General features: G+C 44.1%; 1 protein-coding gene across 2 annotated transcripts in view; it reads left to right on the plus strand.

Moving 5' to 3' along the window:
• The window catches only part of LOC146857972 (peroxisomal bifunctional enzyme-like), a 357,734-nt gene that overhangs the window by 253,026 nt on the left and 83,354 nt on the right, over positions 1–21,354 (plus strand). For both annotated transcript variants that reach the window (XM_085648736.1, XM_085648735.1), the window contains one exon: positions 864–1,205. In XM_085648736.1, coding sequence (XP_085504862.1) covers positions 864–1,205 — 342 coding nt within the window. The remainder of the gene's footprint in view (positions 1–863; positions 1,206–21,354) is intronic.

The following is a 21,354-nucleotide window of genomic DNA, read 5'->3' on the forward strand; positions in this document are numbered from 1 at the left end:
GTACTGTATGTTTTTCATGTTACAGATTTTACCAGGTTTAGATAATTCGTTCCCCCGGTGGGCCGCCAGGGTGGAGGCGGGTTTTGGGCCCCTGGGGGGCCATTTTTGTTACCGAGAGCCGGCAATATCGGCCCCCTCTAACAAAATCGTATGAAATCGGGACTAAAGAACAGCTCGGCCGCATCTCCCGTACCCCCTCCTGGGGACCGGCCGAGCAGTTTGCCAGGGCCTGTTTTGCTTCCTGGTCTGGCCCTGCCTATTTGTATGTCACAAACTGTCACAAATTTGATATTTAGGTTCTATGTTCACTTGGGACATCCCGCACCTTTATTGATTGAGTTGATTACGTATTTACATAAAACGCAAATATTCATAAATGTCTTGCTGTACTTGGTTCTTTTCTCTCTCCGACATCTCCTCACCCAGAAACATTGCCATTGAGCTAACCATTACCAGATATCACACACATTGTCCACTGTAACCACTACATATAGATACCCTGGGTCCGTGTGAGTAGGGTGGTGCTTATTTTCCTACACACAACCTTATTACATGTAACATTGTTGACATGAATTCGTTTGTGCTTCCAGGTAGACCTGGCCAAGCCTACTCAGCTTTTCATTCTTCTGAGATTGGGAAAATACGTACAGCTAAATTAAGTGATCGTAACAACTGTTACTTGATGCTTACAAATGGTAAAAGTGCGGTATAAAGTGCTATATGAAAATATTTATTAAACACATTCTGTTGGCATGTTTGTAGTCTGAACAAGCTGGTGGATCTTAGGAGATAAATACTCTGTTATTGCCGGTTTATACATTAGTTTATTGTTTGATCCCCCTGAAATGATTTGTTCTTTCCAGGTCAGCCACTGGATTCTAGAAGAATGTGTTCAAAGCCCATCCAGTGCCCGCCAAATGTGGACTCACTTTTTAATGATGCAAAAGTGAAATTAAAGAAGCAGTTTCATGGAGCCAAATCTCACCAAGTTTGTGTTGAGGCGATCCGAGCCGCAGTTCAGCTACCATTTGCTGAAGGAATGGTGAAAGAAAGAGAATTGTTTTCAAGTCTCTTTAACTCAGACCAGGCCAAAGCGAGCCAATATGCCTTCTTTGCTGAGAGAAATGTGGCCAAGTGGACAACACCTTCAGGAGTGAATTGGAAATCTGCCTCACCTCAACCTATTGGGACAGCAGCAGTCATAGGTAAATAGATGAGAAGTGCATTCTACTGCACTGCGGGTTATTGATGAAATATATCTGTAGCTGTATTTCTAATCTAAATACAGTCTGTCTGTCTATCCTATCTATCTATCTATCTATCTATCTATCTATCTATCTATCTATCTATCTATCTATCTATCTAAAAAACAGCTAAAGTACTGTTATGGTTACAAATTAATTTAAAAAAAAAATTAAATTCACTAGTTATGGTTGGCTGAACAATCCATAATTGTACAACAGACATGCAAATCATAACTGACTCATCAAATGAACTGCTCATACCTTCAACCTTGCTGTAACGTATGCAAATGACATAAACAATCTTTTTGATTATGTATTGCGATTATGTATCACATTTCCATTAACACATATATTGAGTAAATGTGAATATAGTACTGTTTCTAGTTTTGGGGTATGTGTTATTTAATTATGGCGTATTGGTATACATTTTGTGAGGTCATAAACATTGTATTTGATTTACAAGATCTGGTTTGCAGGTCTTTTCTGTGTGTTACAGTTTGTGGAGATAGCCACAATTGGTGAATTTCAGTTTTTTTGGGTGTTAATTTGTTTCTTTCAATGAATTTCAGTTTTTTGTTAAATATTCTACATCCAAATTCTATCAAACTTTCCCTTTCCTACGGTCTTTGGTCGTGCACTGCATGGGTTGGCCAGAGGGCCTGGCCACTGGCATGGCCCAGTGACCAAACCCCTGCTGCACTCAGCTTTGGGCGATCACAGTGGAGGTTGGCCACAAGGAGTTGACCCTGCACACCAAAGATCTTTTTTTTTACTTGTAAACTTTAGGGAGGGATGCCTCCTACTCAACCTGGCAATCGTTTTTTTTTTAAACGTTGGATCCATGCACATTATTTGTAATGATGGCTGCAAGATAATGTTATTTCCTGTAACCATCTAATCAAAGCCTTTGCTTCACAAACTAAGTTTGAAGTCCGCAGATCTGAAAAAGACATATGGAAAAAAAACTCCCTCGTGCAATGGGAGGGCTATATTTTTTTTATTTGGTTTGGTTATCATTTGTGGAACTGTGGTCCAGACATCGCTAGCTTCTTACCCTTGGAAGTCTACCCAGCACATTTTTGTAATGCTAAATTCTCCGAAACAGTGCAGTAAATTTTCACCAAACCAATTGGAGGCACTAGTTGAAGCAAGGTTCTAGTTTCATGACAAGTTTGGCGTACATTTTTTTTCCTGTAGCAGAAAGCAATGATTCACATGGTATTTAAAAAATGGGAAACGTTTTTTTTTTGTTTTTACCCCTTCGTCATTACCCTTACCGCTTGATGGATCTGCATATAACTTTCCAAGCTGTACCTAATTTGGGTAGTTTTTTTTTAAAGGTTTTGTACAAATTTATCAAACAGCAGAAACGTATAGAAGCATAGACAAACCCACTTTATCTCTACTTTTATAATGGGTCATGAAGCTATTGGCTTTGCCAGTGCTTGATTGAATGCTGTAAGTAAATTCCAGAATTGCTGCCAGTACATTGATATATATGTGTATGCATGTGCAGCCATTTTGGAGTGCATTCTTTACGATAAAAGTTATTGTAATGTCTGTCCATGTGTCAGCAGTAGAAGGGTTAACGCATTCAATCAAAAGGATGGTACAGCAGGAATAGTCCAAGGACAGGACAAACACAAGAATAGGGAGGAAAGACATCAAATCAAGAGTAGGGAACTGAGACAAGAAAGCCATCCAATCTTGACCAGTGGGCTGACACAAATCTCACTTTATGTATTCGACAAGGTATGGTTTACAAGGCGTTTGTGCGATTTAATTGATTGCAGAGCTAACAAGAACTTGCAAATGTCGGAGGTTTTTGTGATTTTAGTTCACAACCATAACTCTTCTTTAAATGTGGTTTTTAAGCGAATTTCTAAGGTTTTTGTGAAACATACATTAACATGTTATAACCAATTCTAACCACAACATTACTTTAACCTTGTATTTTTTCAGTGAATTTCTAGGGCTTGTGAGCCCATGTTTTAGTCTGCAGATCTGAAGTAGACTACAGGAGAAAAAGTTCCTGTGTCCAATCAAGTTTGAATATTTTTTCAAAATAGGTCCAGAAATGGTGTGCCAACTGGCTTAACAGTTCAGACAACACTCATTTTTTTAAGCATTTTCCTGCCTACCCTAAAACAATGTTCAAATGCAAATTTCTACAAAACCTACTTAATGGATTTACACCAATTCAAGCAAAAGCACATTCACTGTCTAAGCAGCTTTTTGTTTCTTAAAAATTAAACAAAGCCTAAACATTATATTCTAAAACAAGGACATGTGTTGGCGGGTTCAAATCTGACTTTTAGAGACATTTGTTTTGGAGGACCAAGCATGTTCTTTCTAAAACCACATATTTTAAGTATGGAATTGTATTGTTTTCTTTTTACTAGAGCGAACCAAACAGTATAGTGTTCAAGAAAGAAGGCTGGACAAGTAGAAAATCCAACGAAGTAAGTTTTATTTAGGCTTCTTCAGGGACAGGGTTCCCAGACTCCTGCCTCCAGCAACCGCCACTCCAAGAATGACCCGACCACTTGGAACACAGCAGTGTTCCAGGTGTGACCAGCCAACCTCGCGCAGCAGAAACCCAGAGACAGAATAATAGCATCATAACATATAGTAATGTGTTTCACCCTGTATTAAACATTTGGCATTCTGGGGACATTAACAGAACACACCACTCTGTTGTGCACTTAACATGAAAATTATGCTTTTTTTTAACCAAGGGCATGTACATTAAAAACACTAAGCGAAATATTGAACTGTTTCAGTCATAAAAAGAGGAGAAAACGGTTTCATTATGTATTTCCGAAGTTGGAAATATAGTAAAAGCTCACTTTGCTTTGTACAAAAAAAAAACATTCTGGATGTGAAAGTGAGGGATGTTTGAAGCTGCTGATGGCACGTTGGCACACAGGTACAATTTTCCTTCAGTAGATCTTTGTGGTTGGCTGACAAGTAAAGGAGTTAGCATTCAATAAAACAATTCGAATTCCTGTAGCCCAGTTGAACACGCAATAAGGACCAGGTATCGGTGGCTAAAGTTAAGTGGGTTTATTACACTTAGTTGTCAATTTAAATAATTGCAAATGAAGCATCATTTGGATACATAATTTGAAAGGACGCGTTAATCAGCAAAGTAAATTCAGTTTGATAGCATCAATATGTGTTTAGTGCTGCCCCATAAGTACAAAAGGTAAAAGTCTTACAGCCATCTAAGCAGGGCTCTAAGTTTAGATTGAAGATGGTTGTGAATGGCAAACCTCAGTGCAATCTCAGAAGTATGAAGGTGAAGCAGGAAGGTGTCAGCATAGTGAGGATTTCAGTAGAAATCCTCTAAAAGGGAACAAGTGTTTAGCATATAGCTGTATACTCCCAAGAATAGGGAAAAACCGAGATGTCTGTATCTCTAAAAGTTCAAAAGGATCTACCCCTAAACTCTAACAGTGTAATTAAAACACACAGATACATTCTCATCATTCGACCTTCATACCGCCCTTCCAGGAGCCAGTGGTGTTGAACCTCACATTGCACAGTGGCAACATCTACTGATTTTCCCATCCCACGAATCCAGGATATTCGCACGACCTTGGTTAGTTTACCGTTACTGATATGCGACGAAAAGAAAGCTTCGTTAGCTTATTAATTTTTCATGTCTCTGCCAAGATTTTCTTCTTAGGCCTCACTATCTCTAATACATAATACTCCTTTCTCTAGCTACCAAAGCCTTTGAAACTGCGTCTGCAGAGGAGAGAACATGCAAAGCAACCAGAAAAATACATTTTGAAATTCAGACCTAGTTAAATCAGCTTAGCCAAACACTACAATGTAGCTTTGACTGCATGATTATATGTGCATGTATAACCTCCAAATAAATGCAGTAATATAAATGTAACTTAGGTAAATGAGTTCATGCTTACATTGTGTAATGCTCTTTCAAATTAATGCAACATAACTTGAGGCATAAGTGTAAATATGTATGAGAACTGCATTTCATTCATAGTTAACCTAAACATTTATGTGCACATATTTATGAATCTCTAGTTTCAACAGTGAAAGCAGTTCAGTAATACATTTGAATACTTCACCTCTCATTAATAAAGTTAAGACACGCAGGTATATAGTGCTAACTGCACATAAATATTGCGTTTCTGTGGTGTGTAACGATTGAGCTAAAATTGCGCTGCTCCATTCCCCCCCCGATTGCGAATCTAGCCATCACAAACCAGATGCAGATCTGATCAGATGGACCAATCACAACCTCAAAGGTTTCATACATTTTCGTCTGGATTCCTCCAGATGTTGCATGTCATCCTAGAATCTACACTGACTCTCCTCTAATTCTACATCTGCTCTCCTTCTTTTCATTCCCCTTTTTGCGTGTTTATTCTTATTTCCCCTAAAGATCGAACCCAGGAACATTGCAAAAAGAGCAGTTATCACAAGGGGCTTTGAGATGGAACCCACTAATCCACTTCCTAGAAAACAAAACCACCTACCTACTGAAGCAAATCCATTTCCAATTGCTTCCCAAGCACCTGCTGCTTTAACTCCTACAAATCATTGATGTTTATAATAAAATTCTTCGAATCTTTACTCTTGTAAGATATGCAAGTACAACATTGTTGGGCCTTTAACATCTGACAGACTCCGCTCTCTTTCGTGAGGATGTCTAAAGCAAGGCGATTCTGTAGAACCAAAGACCTTATAGCAACCATTTCAGTATCTACAACTAATAATGCTCCTGCTATACTGGTGGACAGTTTATCCACTATGGTGGACAACTTTCTAATCTTGATGTTATTCAAAATCACACCTACAGATGGAAGCATTGCACCAAAAATATCTCCTACTATTTCTCCAGCATTACCTCCTCTTGTGGGCCTATGCTTCTGTTCCCACACTGAATCATCAAATTGTTCAACATGATAAATCTTCAGAAAAACTATACCTAAATAAAATGTACCATACCATCCTGCATATTCTCCACAAACCTAAACTCCAGGAATAGCCAGATCTTTGCCTACTAATAATGTTTCCCAATGTCCTTTAGGTTTAAAAATGTGTTGACATTCGCTCTTTCGCACAAATGTTGTGTCAGTTGTGCACCTTTCCCTGAATATGCGTAATTTCCCTTTGTGATTCCTATCTAGCCTCATTGATGCTTCGTTTCCTGCTTTGTGGTGCTCAATTTCTTCTATAGCCCACCGATAGCCAATTTTAACTTTCTTTGATTTAGTTTCCATCCAATCCTTCAGTTCTCTCTATATTTATTGTCTCAGGGTGATGATTCAAATGGTTAAATATGAGGTCTTCTGAAAAAATCTAATCCTAATGCCAAAAATAATACTGAAAATGACCATGTCCATACAAAAGACTCATTAATAGGCTACAAGTAAAACCATAAGTCAAAGGATATGATGATATGTGATACTCTCTTTAGCTGATGCAGGTTATTGCATACAGACATAGCAATCCTTTGCTTCTATAGTGTTAATGTACTCATAGAGCAACGTATAATAAACATTTGAAAAAAGACCATGTCTAAATGAATCTGTGTAATTCCCTCTCATCCAGTGAATTCAATCTATTATCAGTAGATCTCAGGATACTAGGGGTGACTCTAGATCTAATCTCAGTTGAACTTGGGACATGGGTGTTTATAATCCTTTAAGCTACATATTCAGAACTAAAATTACAGCTATTTAACACACCTGCTAATATGTACCTACGTCTACTGTTATTAATAAATTTTCTAGAATCAGACGGTAGGGTGGAAAATAGCAGCAGCAGTGTCTTTGCTGGGGGTTTCCACCTGTGCTGATGGCAAAACAAAGTTCAAATGTTGTGCAATAAATTATTTCCAAAGTCTTTGTGAGTCTTCCTTAGCCTTACTTCGTGTGTTCTTGATGACATTGTTACGCTCCTTCAGCAGCCTTGGGCCTTGGTACTCTTCTTAGTTCTTTTAGCAAAGTCTAATTAAAATATCCCTATTCAAAAGTGCATTTTAAAATTCAGTCAAGAAATCAAGCTAATGATAATTTGTGTCAATCTGTTCAGTGGCAAGGTTAAGTCTAAAAACACAGTTAAGCCACAAGTATATTTATTCACAGAGATTCAGCTGGATTTGCACTTTGATCTTCCAGGTCCCAAAACTCTTTGACTTGGTCATCTGTTGCAAAGTATGTCCATTCAGGTGAAGAATACCTTTGACAGGGTACTCTGGCTTTTTTGGATCTCCTGAGTGCAAGCCCTTCACCTTCACTGTCACTTAGGTCAGAGTTCTCCGTATTCTCTAGAATAGTTGGTGGCACACATTCCTCAGGCAAACTTGCTCTTTCTCTCTCTTGCCTTCTTGGCCAATGTTCTCCAGTTCTCACACACATTAATTTAGCACTAGGTCCTTCGTCAGCATATGAATCTGGCTCAGTCAACACCACAGGACGAGACTCTCCTGCCTCAGTTTCGACTGTTGACTCATCAAGGCCCCTCTCAAACCAAACATATCCTGCTTCAGGCTCTTGTCTGTCCCCCCACAGCTTGTCCAACCTGCTCCTTGATTTCTTTTGTTTACAACTAGTACTTCTGGGAGAGGTGCTGTCACATCATCAAGGGGGCACTCAACTCTGCGAGTGTGGGTAGCATATTCCAGTTGGTGAGACTACTGAACTTGACAGCAGTCATCATTAAATGACTTGGTAAGGACCACGCCAAATAGGCTCCAAGCATGTTTTCCTAACATGATTCTTCACCAGAACCCAGTTCCCGGGTTTGGAGTCATGGCACTGCTTCTGATGTAGCGGGGCTGTGGCGACTTCAACCTCATGAGACACAGATCGCACCATGTCAGCCAGTCCTTTGTAGTAATTAAGAATCATGCCATGTGTAACATTCACAAGCCCGTTTGCATGTACAGTTGGCAGTCTCATCACTCTGCCCCAAGATTATTTCATGAGGAGACAATCCTATCCTCCGATCAGGAACACTGCAAAGACTCATCAACACAAGAGGCAAAGCATCATGTCATTTCAAAGATGTTGAAGCACACACTTTGGCTAGTCTGGATTTCATCATTCCATTCACTTATTCAACAATTTCTGAAGCCTCAGGACGGTACCTGCAATGTAGTCTCTGCTCCACTTGCAATGCTGCCCACAACATTCTCAGTTTCTCATTATTAAAATGAGCTCCTCAGTCTAACTCCAATTTTGCTACTGAGAGACTCATTTCTATTCAGTTTGGGTAAGCTTCAACCCAACGTGAAAAGATGCACTCAGTCACCAGGATGTATCTCAGCCTGTTACACACAGGCATCTCAATAAAGTCCAAAGGCATCCTGTTGAATGGACCTCCTGATCTCCCCATGTGACTCAATGTTACTGCAGTTCTCTTCTCTACGTTCATCTGTTGAAACAAAATACATCTGTCGCATAATGCTTCAGCCATCAACCTGAAACTGGGGTTAAACAATGTCTGTTGAAAACAAGCAAATCATGGCATCCCTCCCTAAATGAGCAGGGCCATGATAATGTCTAGCCATCTGGGGCAACAGACTATCTGGTAACACAGATCTTCCTCTGCAGAAATTCAAATATCATCATCTCTTTTAACACAACCTGCTCAGACCCAACTTTGGTGTTCTGCCTCTGTCAATTCTTCCTTTAACCTCTTAACTTCCTCCCATGGTTCACTAAAGGATGTAATTGGTCTCATCTGCTGATTTGTTGCAGTACTCGTTCAATGTACAGGAACCATGGGCAGAGTAACGTGCAACTCTATCAGCTTATCTGTTACAGACTGTCACATATTCTTCCAGATTGCGGTGTGCTGAACATTTAACAACACCAATCTGCACAGGCAGCTGTAATGCTTCGAACAGCCTTTTCACATTGTCCCCTTTTCTTATTGGGAACCTGAAGAGGTCATGAAACCCATCCGTGACCATAACTGTCCGAATTTGCGAACAACACTAATGCCGTAGTGACTATCAGTGAAAATCATCACTTGCAACTGTTCAGAAGCACAGCACACCTTAGTAAGAGCGATCAATACAGCGGATATCATTTCTTAAAGCCAGGAAGATTCAATTATTCCTGAGAATGTAAAACTGCATATGCAGCTCTTAAATTTCCTTCATTGTCTCATAGACCAGATCCATCAACAAACAGCACAAATCGGACTCAGGCAGTGGCTCATCTTGGATATCTAGTCTCCGCTTGGTGTACAGGTCAGTAACATCGAGACAGTCATGCTCTGCTTCACGATCATCCTTCTCATTCTCAAGCAAAGGCAGCAGGGTTTTAGCATTTAGAGTTGCTCATCGCTTTAATGTCACATTATATGGTGCCAGAATGATTTGCTCATATCTGGCCAAGTGGTTATTTGTCCGATTTATTGGTTTCAAGAACGGGTCAACAATATTTCTACAGAGTGGGAGTCAAAGACAGTCAATGGATGACTTATCGCAATACTTTCACATCGCTTAATGCTGACACCGTTTTCTGCCACTGCTTTAAGGCATACAGGCAATACTGCAGTTACCGGAGCAAAGGTAGCAGACAAGTAGGCAATTGGTCTTCGACTATTACCATGCAGCTGTGTAAGAACTGGGAGAGCGAAGCCCTCTCTCTCACTGCAAAGAGCAAAGCTGCTTTATTATAATGAGGCATTCTCAGTGCCGGTGCACCACAGAGAGAGTGTCTCTCAGCTCTAGGAAGGCAACCAAGTAGTTGTCATCCTAAGGTTCCGGATCAGACACATACTTCTGTGTCAGCCTCTGCAAAGGCTTGGCCACTATGGAACAGTTGGGGATCCCCTGACGACAGTAGCTCACCTTTCCCAAAACCATCCTGATTTCTTTCTGAGTAGTTGACAGATTCAGTTTCAGAATTGCTGAGATTCTTTCTTGTGACACCTTCCTTGTCCCCTTCTCAGTGTGATGTGCAAGATACAGGGATTCCTTTTGACAATATTATAGCTTACTTGGGAACACTTCATGTCCATTGTCAGCCAGGTGGTTTAACAGAGCAATAGTGTCTTATTGACAAGCCTCCTGTGTATTCGACGTGACCAACAGGTCATCATGTACTGCACTAAAACAGAGTTACAGGGCATTATTAAGAACCCAAGATTCTTTTTGAGGATCTGATTGAAGATAGATCGAATCTTTGCATACCCTTGTGGGGTCCGCACCATGCCAAAACATGGTTCCGGAACCGAAATACGAATAGGAACTTGCTGTCCTCATGCAATGGTATGGAAAAGAAGGCTTACCATAAATCGATGACAATGAACCACTCGGCCTCACACGGAATTTGGAATAAAAGCACTGCTGGATTTGGTACCACTGGACAACCTGGAACAACAATAGTGTTTATCTTTCGCAAATCTTGGACAATACGGTATTTACGATTAGGCGTCTGCAAGCCCATGATGGGTGAGTTACCTGGACCTCCAATTATCTCTTTCAAAATGTTTCAGGGGTCAAATTATGTTGCTGGGTTCTTGGGTACTAAACATTTGTTTATACGATAATGCGAACAGGTTAAACTCCTTTGAGAATTATGTCCTTTCCTGAAAAGTCCCAGAGTTGTAGCTTCACTGTGTCCATTAAATCTGTGAACAAATTGTCATTTGTTATTAAAGAGAACACTCCAAATGTCTAGACCATGCTTTGCTAATTTAAAGACAACATCCTCATCATGGGTTTGAAACTCCCCCACCCTATGGCGTTCAATAAATAGTGCAATTCAGTTTGCACAACAGGTCTTGACCTAGCAAACTTGAATCACACACCAAAAGCCTGTGATTCACCTCAAAATACCCTGTTTTAACAGGCACTTCTTTTGTCACTGGGCTTGTAATTTGTTGGTTTGCAACTCCTGCAACTTGGATTCTTTTGCCCAAGAGCGGTAGGTTTGGAACTTCTACTGTTCTAAAAGTAGAGCGGGTAGCACGAGTATCAATCAGGAATGATATGGGGTGGCCATTCACCTCACCTTCTACAAATGGACCTCTAGTTTACCTCTAAGACTGCGCCAAGCATGCAGCTCTCATCCTCCCTTAGGTGCCGTCATTGTTACAGGGCAGAATCATAATCTTCAGATGCTTCAAACGTAGGAAATTGTTGAAACACACTTTGATTTTGGATATAATTTGGATTCAAATTTGGGATTGAATTTAAGTTAAATCTGGAAACATTCACATTCTACTGTGGCGATGGGGCTTGTGAACCTGCAAGCTTGTGGGATGTAAAAATTGTGCGTTCTTGGTCTCTGCAAATTCTGTGACTATGCGGGGTTATTATTCTGGAGCAGCGTAAATCCTGGATTCTGAGCCTTATTCCCATTCACCATGTTACTAGGCTTAAGACTGCATTCCTGCTTCCAATGCCCCAACTTATTGCAATAATGACAAGTATACGTTCTTTTCAAAGTGGACACATCAATCCCTGTACTCGGGTCAAATGGGGACACCACAACTTCTGTTGTGGGAATCCATTTCCACCTTGCATCATAGGAGCTCCCTGCCGAGTCATTCCTTACCTAAAATCAACATTTCCCACAAAAGGTTGACTTGGATCTCCCCTCTGTGCAGCTCTCGCCTGCACCACTATCAGTTTTTGTTTCAACCGCTTCTGCTTCATCTTTATTTTATCACAATAGTATTTTGTGTACCTCAAAGTGTCATTGATTGATTTATTCTACCAACAAATCAAATGCTGTTGAATCATTGAACCAACCTCGTGTCTTAGTCCTATTACAAACTGAAACACAAAGATTCCATTATCTTTCGGCTTGAGAGTTTCCATTCCACTGTACTGTTTAAACACCTGCAACAATCGCTCATAATAGTCTTGCACTGATTCCTTGGGCTCTTGGGTCATCCTGTCAGCCTTGACCCAAGTCAAGGCTTGTATATTCTCTTTCAAAAAGATCATCACATGTTGATACTTTTTTATCACCAATGGTGAGGGAGCACTTGTCATTGCATTTCTTGGATGCTCTTTCTCCGGCTACTCAGTAGCCACTTCACATTCTGCCCACAATTCACTCTGTACCACAATGCCGAAAAAGGTATTCAGATCCACCCACAAGACTATTGAAATCTTCACAAATCGTTCAACCTGTGTATCCATTCCATTGGTTTCTCTCTCAACTTGGGAAAATCATTTGTGAATGACACAAGATGACTTTTACTCCAAGGTACATGGACGTAACTTCCACCAAGCACTTTTCTCAACTGAAATTATGTAGTGCCCTCTCCCTCCACTGTGGACGAAGGCAGCTCTCTTTTAGGTTTCCTTTGTTCCTTCTCTTTCACACATCTGCCTTCTCATTTATCTAGTTCACTCTATTTCTGGATGCTTCTAATTAATTTCCTAATCTGCAGTCTCATTCCTGATGTTCTCATGCTAGTTATGTCATTCTCATCAAAGCATACTCAGTAACTCTTCTGCAAAGACTTAGTCCTAGATAAATTGACCTAATACTTCTGAGCTAATTCTGATAACCTTTCATGAGCCTGTCCTGCACGTCAGTTAATATCTTTACACATGTACACAAGTTCACTCTCTTGGAAGCTATCTAATCGGGAGAAATCAAGATTTCCCATTCTCATTTTGTCTAGTTTTAGCTTCAAGTTCACTGCATCCACTGCATTTTCCCTCACTGGAGACTGATTTACCTCTGTGATTGGTCTTATACTTGCACTTTCTCTTGCAGTTTTAACTAAACCTTTAAGTCAATTATCAAATTCTTGAGCACTAGGAACAATTTGTGCTACAGAGGCATTAGACGTTATCCCTTTTCTGGGAGTACAGTGTTAACACTCTGAGGTGTGGTCCGAATGAACATAACAGAATTTGGTGACCTTTGAGCAAATCCTCCTGTGGGGGTTAATTATGTCTGGTTCATAGTGGAATCTGCACTTGTACCACAAGGAGTGCTTCCTTGATTTGGATCTAAAGGGGCTTGAGGAAATCCTTCCCTTTCTCGGGTCCATAGGAGTATTACCTGTGGCACCCATTCCAGTAGGAACTGCCAAATTGTGTTGTTCCCTTTCTATCCAGGCTTACACAGGGGAACTATGTGGCTAATGGTGACTGGGACAATAAGTGCATCTGGGGCATTCAAAATAATAGGGGTAATAGGAGTATCTGAAGAGACCATAGTTATAGATTCCTTACCTTAGAATTACCCCCAGGCGTCAGACTGGATCCATAGAAATGTTTTCTTTGCAGTACCTCTGCGTGTCGGAAGGTGGCGTCGGTCGACTCTGCGTTCGTTGTCGGCATCGTGGTCGCCGGGATGATGTTGCGGTGTCTTCTTAGACGCCGCCCCTCCGCGGTGACATCTGTTTCTTTTTCCGCGCCAGCCAGCGCAGATCCGGAGAGAATGTGCCCCTTAGTCACTTTTTGACTAAAGCTTTATTCGACTTTTGTCAACATCTATTTTTGAGTCCTTCAACTCGTGGTGCACGTAGTGATGTCCCAACGTCAGACCGGCTTCAAGCCTTGTGACTCCTGTCACAAGCTGATGTCTGTCACGGATCAGCAACTTGTGTGCCTCTGGTGCCTTGAGCGTGACCACGACCCGTAGTCATGCTCCAGCTGTCGGGTCATGAATCCAAAGTCTTTGCGGGAGCAGTCCCAAAAGGATGTATGATGATACATCGCGAACTAAAACAAAGCATGCCTTTACATCGCAGTTGTTAGTCCGCATGTACCGTCACAACGCAAGTCATAACATCGCAAACCATTACTTCACATTTCCTTTGAAATGCATACAAAACCCCTTTACAACGCACACCAATCCCCCGCATGCTCTTACATCGCAATCTTTTCCCGCGCTAACCCCCAACACTAATACACAACCCTACATAACACACACTCCAAAACACTACCCTACAGTACAAAACAATACAGTACCCTAAAGCCTAAAACCTAAACCCTTAATCACTACATTGCCCTATGACCCCCTGACACAACCCTAAAACAGTACCATACACAACACTAAACCCTAAGCCCTAAAGCCTAAAACACTACCGTACACTACTACTCTAAGCACAATCCCCCTTACCTCTCTCTCGTCGTGGTCCCTCTCTCCCGGTTCCAGTCCCAGCATCGTCTCTTCCTCGTCTCTGTCCCGGCGCACGTCCATCCCGGAGCCTGCCCATTACATCACATGCGTTTTAAAAGCATGCGTTATAGAAGCGCATGCGATGTAATGGTACGCGTAGTAATGGTCCGAGTGGTAACGTCGCTTGCATTGTGACGCTTGCAACGTAAACGCATGCGATGTAACGCATGCGATGTGATGGCTGTTCGCCGTCCAAAACCTTCTGGAGGACCGGCAGTCTGCTCCGTGCCGCTCTAAGTCTCGGTCGAGAGGGAGGTCTCGGGACTGGTCACAGAGCCATCACCACTCGTCATCGAAGTCCACGCGCTCCTCGGTTATGTCCAAGCACAAGAAGAAGGCAAAGAAGCATCGTCGCTCTTCCCCTTCTCCCTCTCCCTGCCTGTAGGCCGATGTGACGCGGGAACAGGAGCGTCATCGCTCTCCGGCTGTGCCTTCGGAGCCCGCTTCTGGGACGACTCCATGCTTCCCTCCCTTTCCGGGAGCAGGGTCGTCCTCTGCCCAGCTTCGAGCTTTCTATGAAGCGCTGCATATCATCGTTGGGTAGCCTTACTCCGCCAGCGCTCCTTTGTGCCCTGCAGACTCAGCTGGGAGCCCTGGGCCTTCAATGCCGGCAACTTAGGCTCCGGCGGGCCCCTGAGGATCCAGGCGTGGATCCAGATCGGTGCTGGTCGACCTCATGGTACCTTCCCCGGCACCGATTCCAGTGACAACACCCCTGTCAGTCATGCACCCAACCAGCGTCGACCCCAGAATCACCTTAGACTTGGACACTGAGCCAGACCATCGTCGACCGACGCCGACCGGCACTTTTGTACCACTGTTCTTTCCTGGCATTCCTTTTCGCCCTGACTGGTAGCCTGAGGAAGGTGAGGAGGACTGGGAGGGGTCTGTCGACCCTCAAGCAAACTAGCTTTAAGAGCCGGATGTAAGGGGTGGTTGGATGATGACAGTGGTCTGGAAACATGCGATCTCCCCCTACAGTGGCTACGGAGGAGGGAGACTCGTCCGGTGTGGTGTTGCGTAGGGCGGCTGAGGCCTTGGGCCTTGAGCTTCCTACGGTGGCTGTCAGGACCAACCTCCTGACTGAGGTGCTTCAACCGGCAACAGCCTCTTAAGAGCCTCTGCTGCCTTTCAATGAGGCCCTCACTTAAATCCTACTGGGCACTTGGTCTAAGCCCAGCACAGGGGCTCCTGTGAGCAGGATGATTGCCCGACGCCACTACCGGGCTCCGGGTGACCGTATTTTCCTCTCCCAACACCCTACCCCCGAAAGGTTGGTGGTACAGTCCTCATCCTCAAAAGGAAGTGCATTTCACCCAGCTCCCCAAACTGGGGAATCCAAGAAGCTGGACCATCTTGGGAAGATGTTTTCTTCTGCCAGATTAGGACTGCGGTCGGTGAACACCGCATGTCTCTTGGGCTATTATGTACACACGGTGTGGGACACGGATGCGCAAGTGCTGCCACAGTGCCCGGAGGAGGCCCGGGCCATGCTTACCCAAGCTGTTGCTGAGAGTTGAGATGCATCAAAGTTCACTGTGAGCTGGATACCGCCGACTTGCTGGGTAGAATGATTTTGACGTCGGTAGTCCTGAGGCGCTACACATGGCTGAAGACCTCTGGCTTCTCTGGGGATGTCCAGTCTACCATTTTGGACATGCCCTTTGATGGCCGTCGCCTGTTTGGTGATGAGGTGGACAACGTGCTCGAGCGTTTCTAGGGCTACGGCCAGGTTCTTGGGCCTCGCAGTCACTTCACGCCCCATGCAGTATGCCTTTCGCCCCTTTCTTGACTACGGAAGGGGAGCCCCACTGTGTTCCACCCAGAGCCACAGGTCCATGCAAGCTGCGCAGCCGTGGACGTGGGACCCAGCGTCGCGGGTCTAGGGGCCAGAGGGCAGGCTGGCCACCAATCCCACCCCTGCAGCAGCCTCCAAACCTTCCGTAGTTTTTTTCAGGACTACCAGTTGCCAGTGGGCGGTAGGATCAGCCATCACTTCCCCCACTGGCACAACATTGCGTCAGACAGGTGGGTTTTGCAAATAGTTCTAAGGGGTTACTCCCTCCACTTCGAGACTACACCTCCCTCCATGCCACCAACACTCCATCGCATGTCGGAGGATCACTTGGCCCTTCTCTGCCAGGAAGTTACGGCTCTCTTGGCCAAGTGAGCTATCAAACGAGTCCCTGTGCCAGAAGTAGGGTGTGGTTGTTATTTCCACTACTTACAGGTACTCAAGAAGTGCAAAGGCCTGAGTCCTATCTTAGACCTCAGAGACGTCAAACGCTTCCTCCGGAAGGAGAAGTTCAGAATGTTCGCCTTGGCTCAGGTCCTATCTGCCCTCGACCCTGGAGACTGGATGGTAGAGTTGGACTTGCAGGGCGCTTATTTTCACAACCCAATCTTGCCTGCCCACCGGCGCTACCGGCGGTTCACAGTAGGCCACAAGCATTTTCAGTTTATCATGCTCCCCTTTGGCCTTACCCGCGCCCCTCGGGTGTTCACGAAAGTGATGGCAGTGGTCGCAGCTCATCTGCGCAGATCAGGGGTTCCAGTCTTCCCCTATCTCGACAACTGTCTGTTGAAGGCAGGCTCGCCCCTGGCTGTCCTCTCCCACCTACACACTATGGCAGATCTCCTGCATTCGCTGGGGTTCACTATCATGTGCAGAAGTTGCGCCTGATTCCCTCTCTGAAGCTCCTTTTCAGTGGAGCAGTTCTGGGTACAGCATAGTTTCGGGCCTATCCCCCCCCGAACAGTGAGTCCGGGATATTCGGGCTAGGATACTGATGTTTCAGCCTCTATCCTGGATTTTGGTGAGAATGACTCTGAGGCTGCTGGGCCTCATGGCGTCCTGCATCCTGCTGGTAGATTATGCCAGATGGCATATGCAGGCTCTGCAGTGGGACCTGAAGTTCCAGTGGGCGCAGCTTCAGGGCAATCTTTCCGATGTTGTCCAGATCTTGGAGGGGGCTGTGAGTGGTGGCTAAAGAACTAGGATTGTGTCAACGGCAGTTCCCTCTCCCTTCCCCAACCAGAGTTCACAGTGGTGACAGATGCGTCACTCATGGGATGGGGCAGCCACATGGGGTAGGCGGAGGTCAGAGACCTCTGGCCTCTGGTGGAGTCCGGGCTCCACATAAACCTTCTGGAGCTTTGGGCAATCTGTCTTGCACTGAAGGCTTTCCTGGCCTCTGTCAGAGAAAGAGTAGTGCAGGTGTTCACGGACAACACCACTGCCATGCGGTACCGCAACAAACAGGGCGCAGTGGGGTCATGGACTCTATGTCAAGAGGCTCTTCACCTTTGGACATGGCTAGAACATCAGGGCATATCCCTGGTGATTCAACCCCTGGCGGGTTCCCTGAATACCATGGCCGCCGAACTCAGCCGCTGGTGCATAATGGATCACACATGGTGTCTTCACTTTGAGGTGGTGCAAGGTCTCTTTCAGCAGTGGGGAGAGCCTTGGTTAGATCTATTTGCCACTGAAGAGAACACGCAATGTCAGCAGTTCTGCGTGTTGGAGTTTCCAAGGCGGCACTCGCTCGGCGATGCCTTTCGTTGTGAGTGGAATTGGGGCCTCCTGTAGGCCTTTCTGCCTGTACCACTTCTACACAGAGTGCTGAAGAAGATCAAGCACGAACGTGCCTAAGTAATTCTTGTGGCTCTGGACTGGGCACGAAGAGTCTGGTACCCCAGGCTCTTGAGCATGGCCACCCGAACCTGTCCAGCGTCCACCTCCATGCGTGGCGATTGAGCTGCAACAGTTGACAGCTTTCAACTTTCCTCCTGAGGTCTGTAACGTCATTTTCGCAGCCAGGTGTCCCTCCACCAAAATGTATATGCCTACAGGTGGAAGAAATTTGTGGCATGGTGCACAGCAAAGGCCCTCTCTGCCCCTCTTTCAGAGGATCTCCTCTTCATTCTTTCCTTGGCCCAGTAGGGCTCTGCTTTGGGCACTCTTAAGGGCTATCTTTCAGCCATTTTGGTCTTTCTTCGCCTTCCTGATCAGCCTTCTCTTTTCAAGTCCCCGATTGTTAACAGATTCCTGAATTGCATTACTCATCTCTTTACTCCTTCTCCTTTCGTAATGTCCCAGTGGGTCTTGAACCTTGTGCTCACTTATCTTATGTGTGCTCCTTTTGAGCCACTACATAATTGTCGTCTTCATCTCCTCACTTTGAATACTGCTTTCTTGCTTGCAATCACCTCTGCTCGAAGGGTGAGTGAGCTTCAGGCTTTATCTTATAAACCTCCCTTTCTTGCTGTCTATCTAGACAAAGTAGTCCTCCGTACTAGGTCCTATTTTCTGCCCAAAGTGGTTACTTCCTTCCACATAGGTCAGACCATCACATTGCCCATCTTCTTCCCACCTCCGCACCCTTCCAAAGAGGAGTAGAGACTCCACCGTCTGGACCCAAAGCGTGCGCTGTCTTTCTACCTTGACCGCACAAAAGACTTCCGGGTGGACAATCAACTCTTTAGGGGGAATTTGGGCACTAAGAAAGGTCAGGCAGTGCAAAAATGGGCCATCTCTCGAGGGATTGTCCTATGTATCAAGATTGATATTCTTTGACTAAAAAGGAACCTCCCGTGGGACTGCGCGCACACTCTACCAGGGCGACAGCAGCCACTACTGCTTTAAGACGCAAAGTTCCCCTACTTGACATCTGTCAGGCACCCACTTGGGCATCCTTGCACACGTTCACCAAGCATTACTGTCTGGACAGCCAAGCCTAGAGAGACGGCTTTTCCGGCCGTTCTGTTCTCCAGGACTTCCTGGTGTGAACTTGGTTCGTAGACCCACCTCCGGGGTTGGTATTGCTGGGGTATCTATTCTAAGGTAAGGAATTTTTAACTACGGTCTCTTTCAGATGAACAAGTTACTTATCTTCGGTAACAATGTTTCTGTAAGAGACATTAGTAGTTATAGATTCCTTAGTGCCTCACCCAGCCTCCTCGTTCTGCAAACTGACTTCTAGGGATAGGGACTCCTTTACTGGGCCCTAGTTATGTGCACCAGTGGTCAGTGTCTTCCATGACTCTGTGCTTCTGGCATGGAAAGTCTGGTCAGAACTGATGTCAGTGTGCCGGGGCGGCCTCTAAGTAGACCCCGCGATGTCATCTCGGCAACCATGATGCCGACGACAAACGTAGAGTCGGCCAACGCAATCTACTGACGGGTAGAGGTACTGCTAAGAAAAAATATCTCCAGATCCAGTCTGACGCCTGGGAGTAATACTAAGGTAGGGAATCTATAACTACTAATGTCTCTTACAGATACATCGTTACCGAAGGTAAGTAACTTGTTCAATAATCTTTGTGCTATCTCTCATCCGATTAGGACTTGTGTTTACTGGTGCAGTTGCTACTTCTAGGTTTCCACTGGTACCTGCACCACTCATTCCCTCTTATTGAGCCTCTTTGTACAGAGGTAGGCAAACTGACAACAACCCGCTCCAAAGAGCGTCACTAGAATCGCTATTACAGGCTTTATCCTGACTCTCCGCCTTTCTATCTTTTACCTTTCCCTTTTTCTTCTTCTCTTTCTTTTCTTTCGCTGTATCTTTGCTTGTCAATGCATGGTATAGTCTAGCTCCCTCTATCATATCAGTTCTCCACTTCATTTGTTCTGCAGTCCACTTAGCATCTGCATATGTACACATTGCTTTTCTGGCTCTTCCCTGACACCTTTCCTTCTGCCTATCATAAGCTGTTCACTCCCAAGCATTAAGTACTTCGTACTGTGCGGACCTAGGGGGCGGCTTCATTTCATATAGTATCCTTCATAGATTTTCAATGAGTCTCAGATTAAATGTACCATACCGTGAAAACATCAATTCACCTTATTTCTCATTTATCTTATGCCATTGATTGAGCCAAATACATGTGTGAAGGGCCATGTTTATAGTAATATAATGACCTGGCATACCTTCAGGCTTTAAACAAAGTATTAAAAGCAATGGCTGGGTCAGAAGGCGCACTCAACCACATTAGTCTAAGGGGGGAGTATGTAAGTTGTTCATTCAGTGTTCAAATATCTTCTTGTGTGTCAGGAGGAAGAAGAGCATCCATTATTTCTCAATTGGACAGAGTCCTTAAATATACAAAAAGGAATTCTCCAAGCACACAGAAATCCAAAGTTGGGGTCGTGGTTTTAACTGATCTTTTATTTCATGCGTATTGGACTCGCCCCTTTCGCCAACCTGTGTTTCGTCTTTAGATATTCCAGTCTCAGCAGACTTCGTCAGGGCTTTACATCTAAAACAAAAGCATGTACTGTTCAGGAGGAGTTCTTTGAGTTTGACTGTCTGTCACCTGGGTCAGATGACCCCAGAGTATCGCCCAGTCCGTGGTGTAGAATTTTAGTAAATCTGGGCAGTGATAATCGTAAGGCTCATGACATAATATGGTAGGGGACCAACCCTATTAGTGCCATATACCACAAGATAGATTGTGTATTCTTAAATTGTGCAGACCAGTGTGTTTAATTCTAATCCACAAGTATTGTGCTGGGGTTTCAACCCAAAAGCAACAGTCCTATGTGTATAGTGTATCCAAGTGTATGTAAAGGACCCTACACTAAATTCGGTTGGACAGATATTCGCATGTGTCTATTTGGTGGGTTCCCACGAATATATTCCATTTTATTCTGCAAAACATGCAGATTGTTATAGCTTATATATCCTAGCTCATAAGTGCCCATCAGAGAATAGTATTAAAAAGATTAGTTTTACTTCTCTGTATCTTCTTCCGATCTCTAGGGGTTTGGTGTGGAAAGTAGAGTAGTAACCTATAATAAAATTGCGAGTGACATTATCAGTTCACCAAAGTGACAATATCTCTGTAACTCTAGACAACCTAATATTATTGGGCAGGTGATAATAATTAGATCTATACTATTGGCCATTAATATTGGGACTGTACACCTGTAGTGAGTACTCACCCAGTAAAGC

The sequence above is a fragment of the Triturus cristatus genome, chromosome 3_2 (genome assembly GCF_964204655.1).
Source record: "Triturus cristatus chromosome 3_2, aTriCri1.1, whole genome shotgun sequence".
In the NCBI taxonomy this organism is placed as follows: Eukaryota; Metazoa; Chordata; class Amphibia; order Caudata; family Salamandridae; genus Triturus; species Triturus cristatus.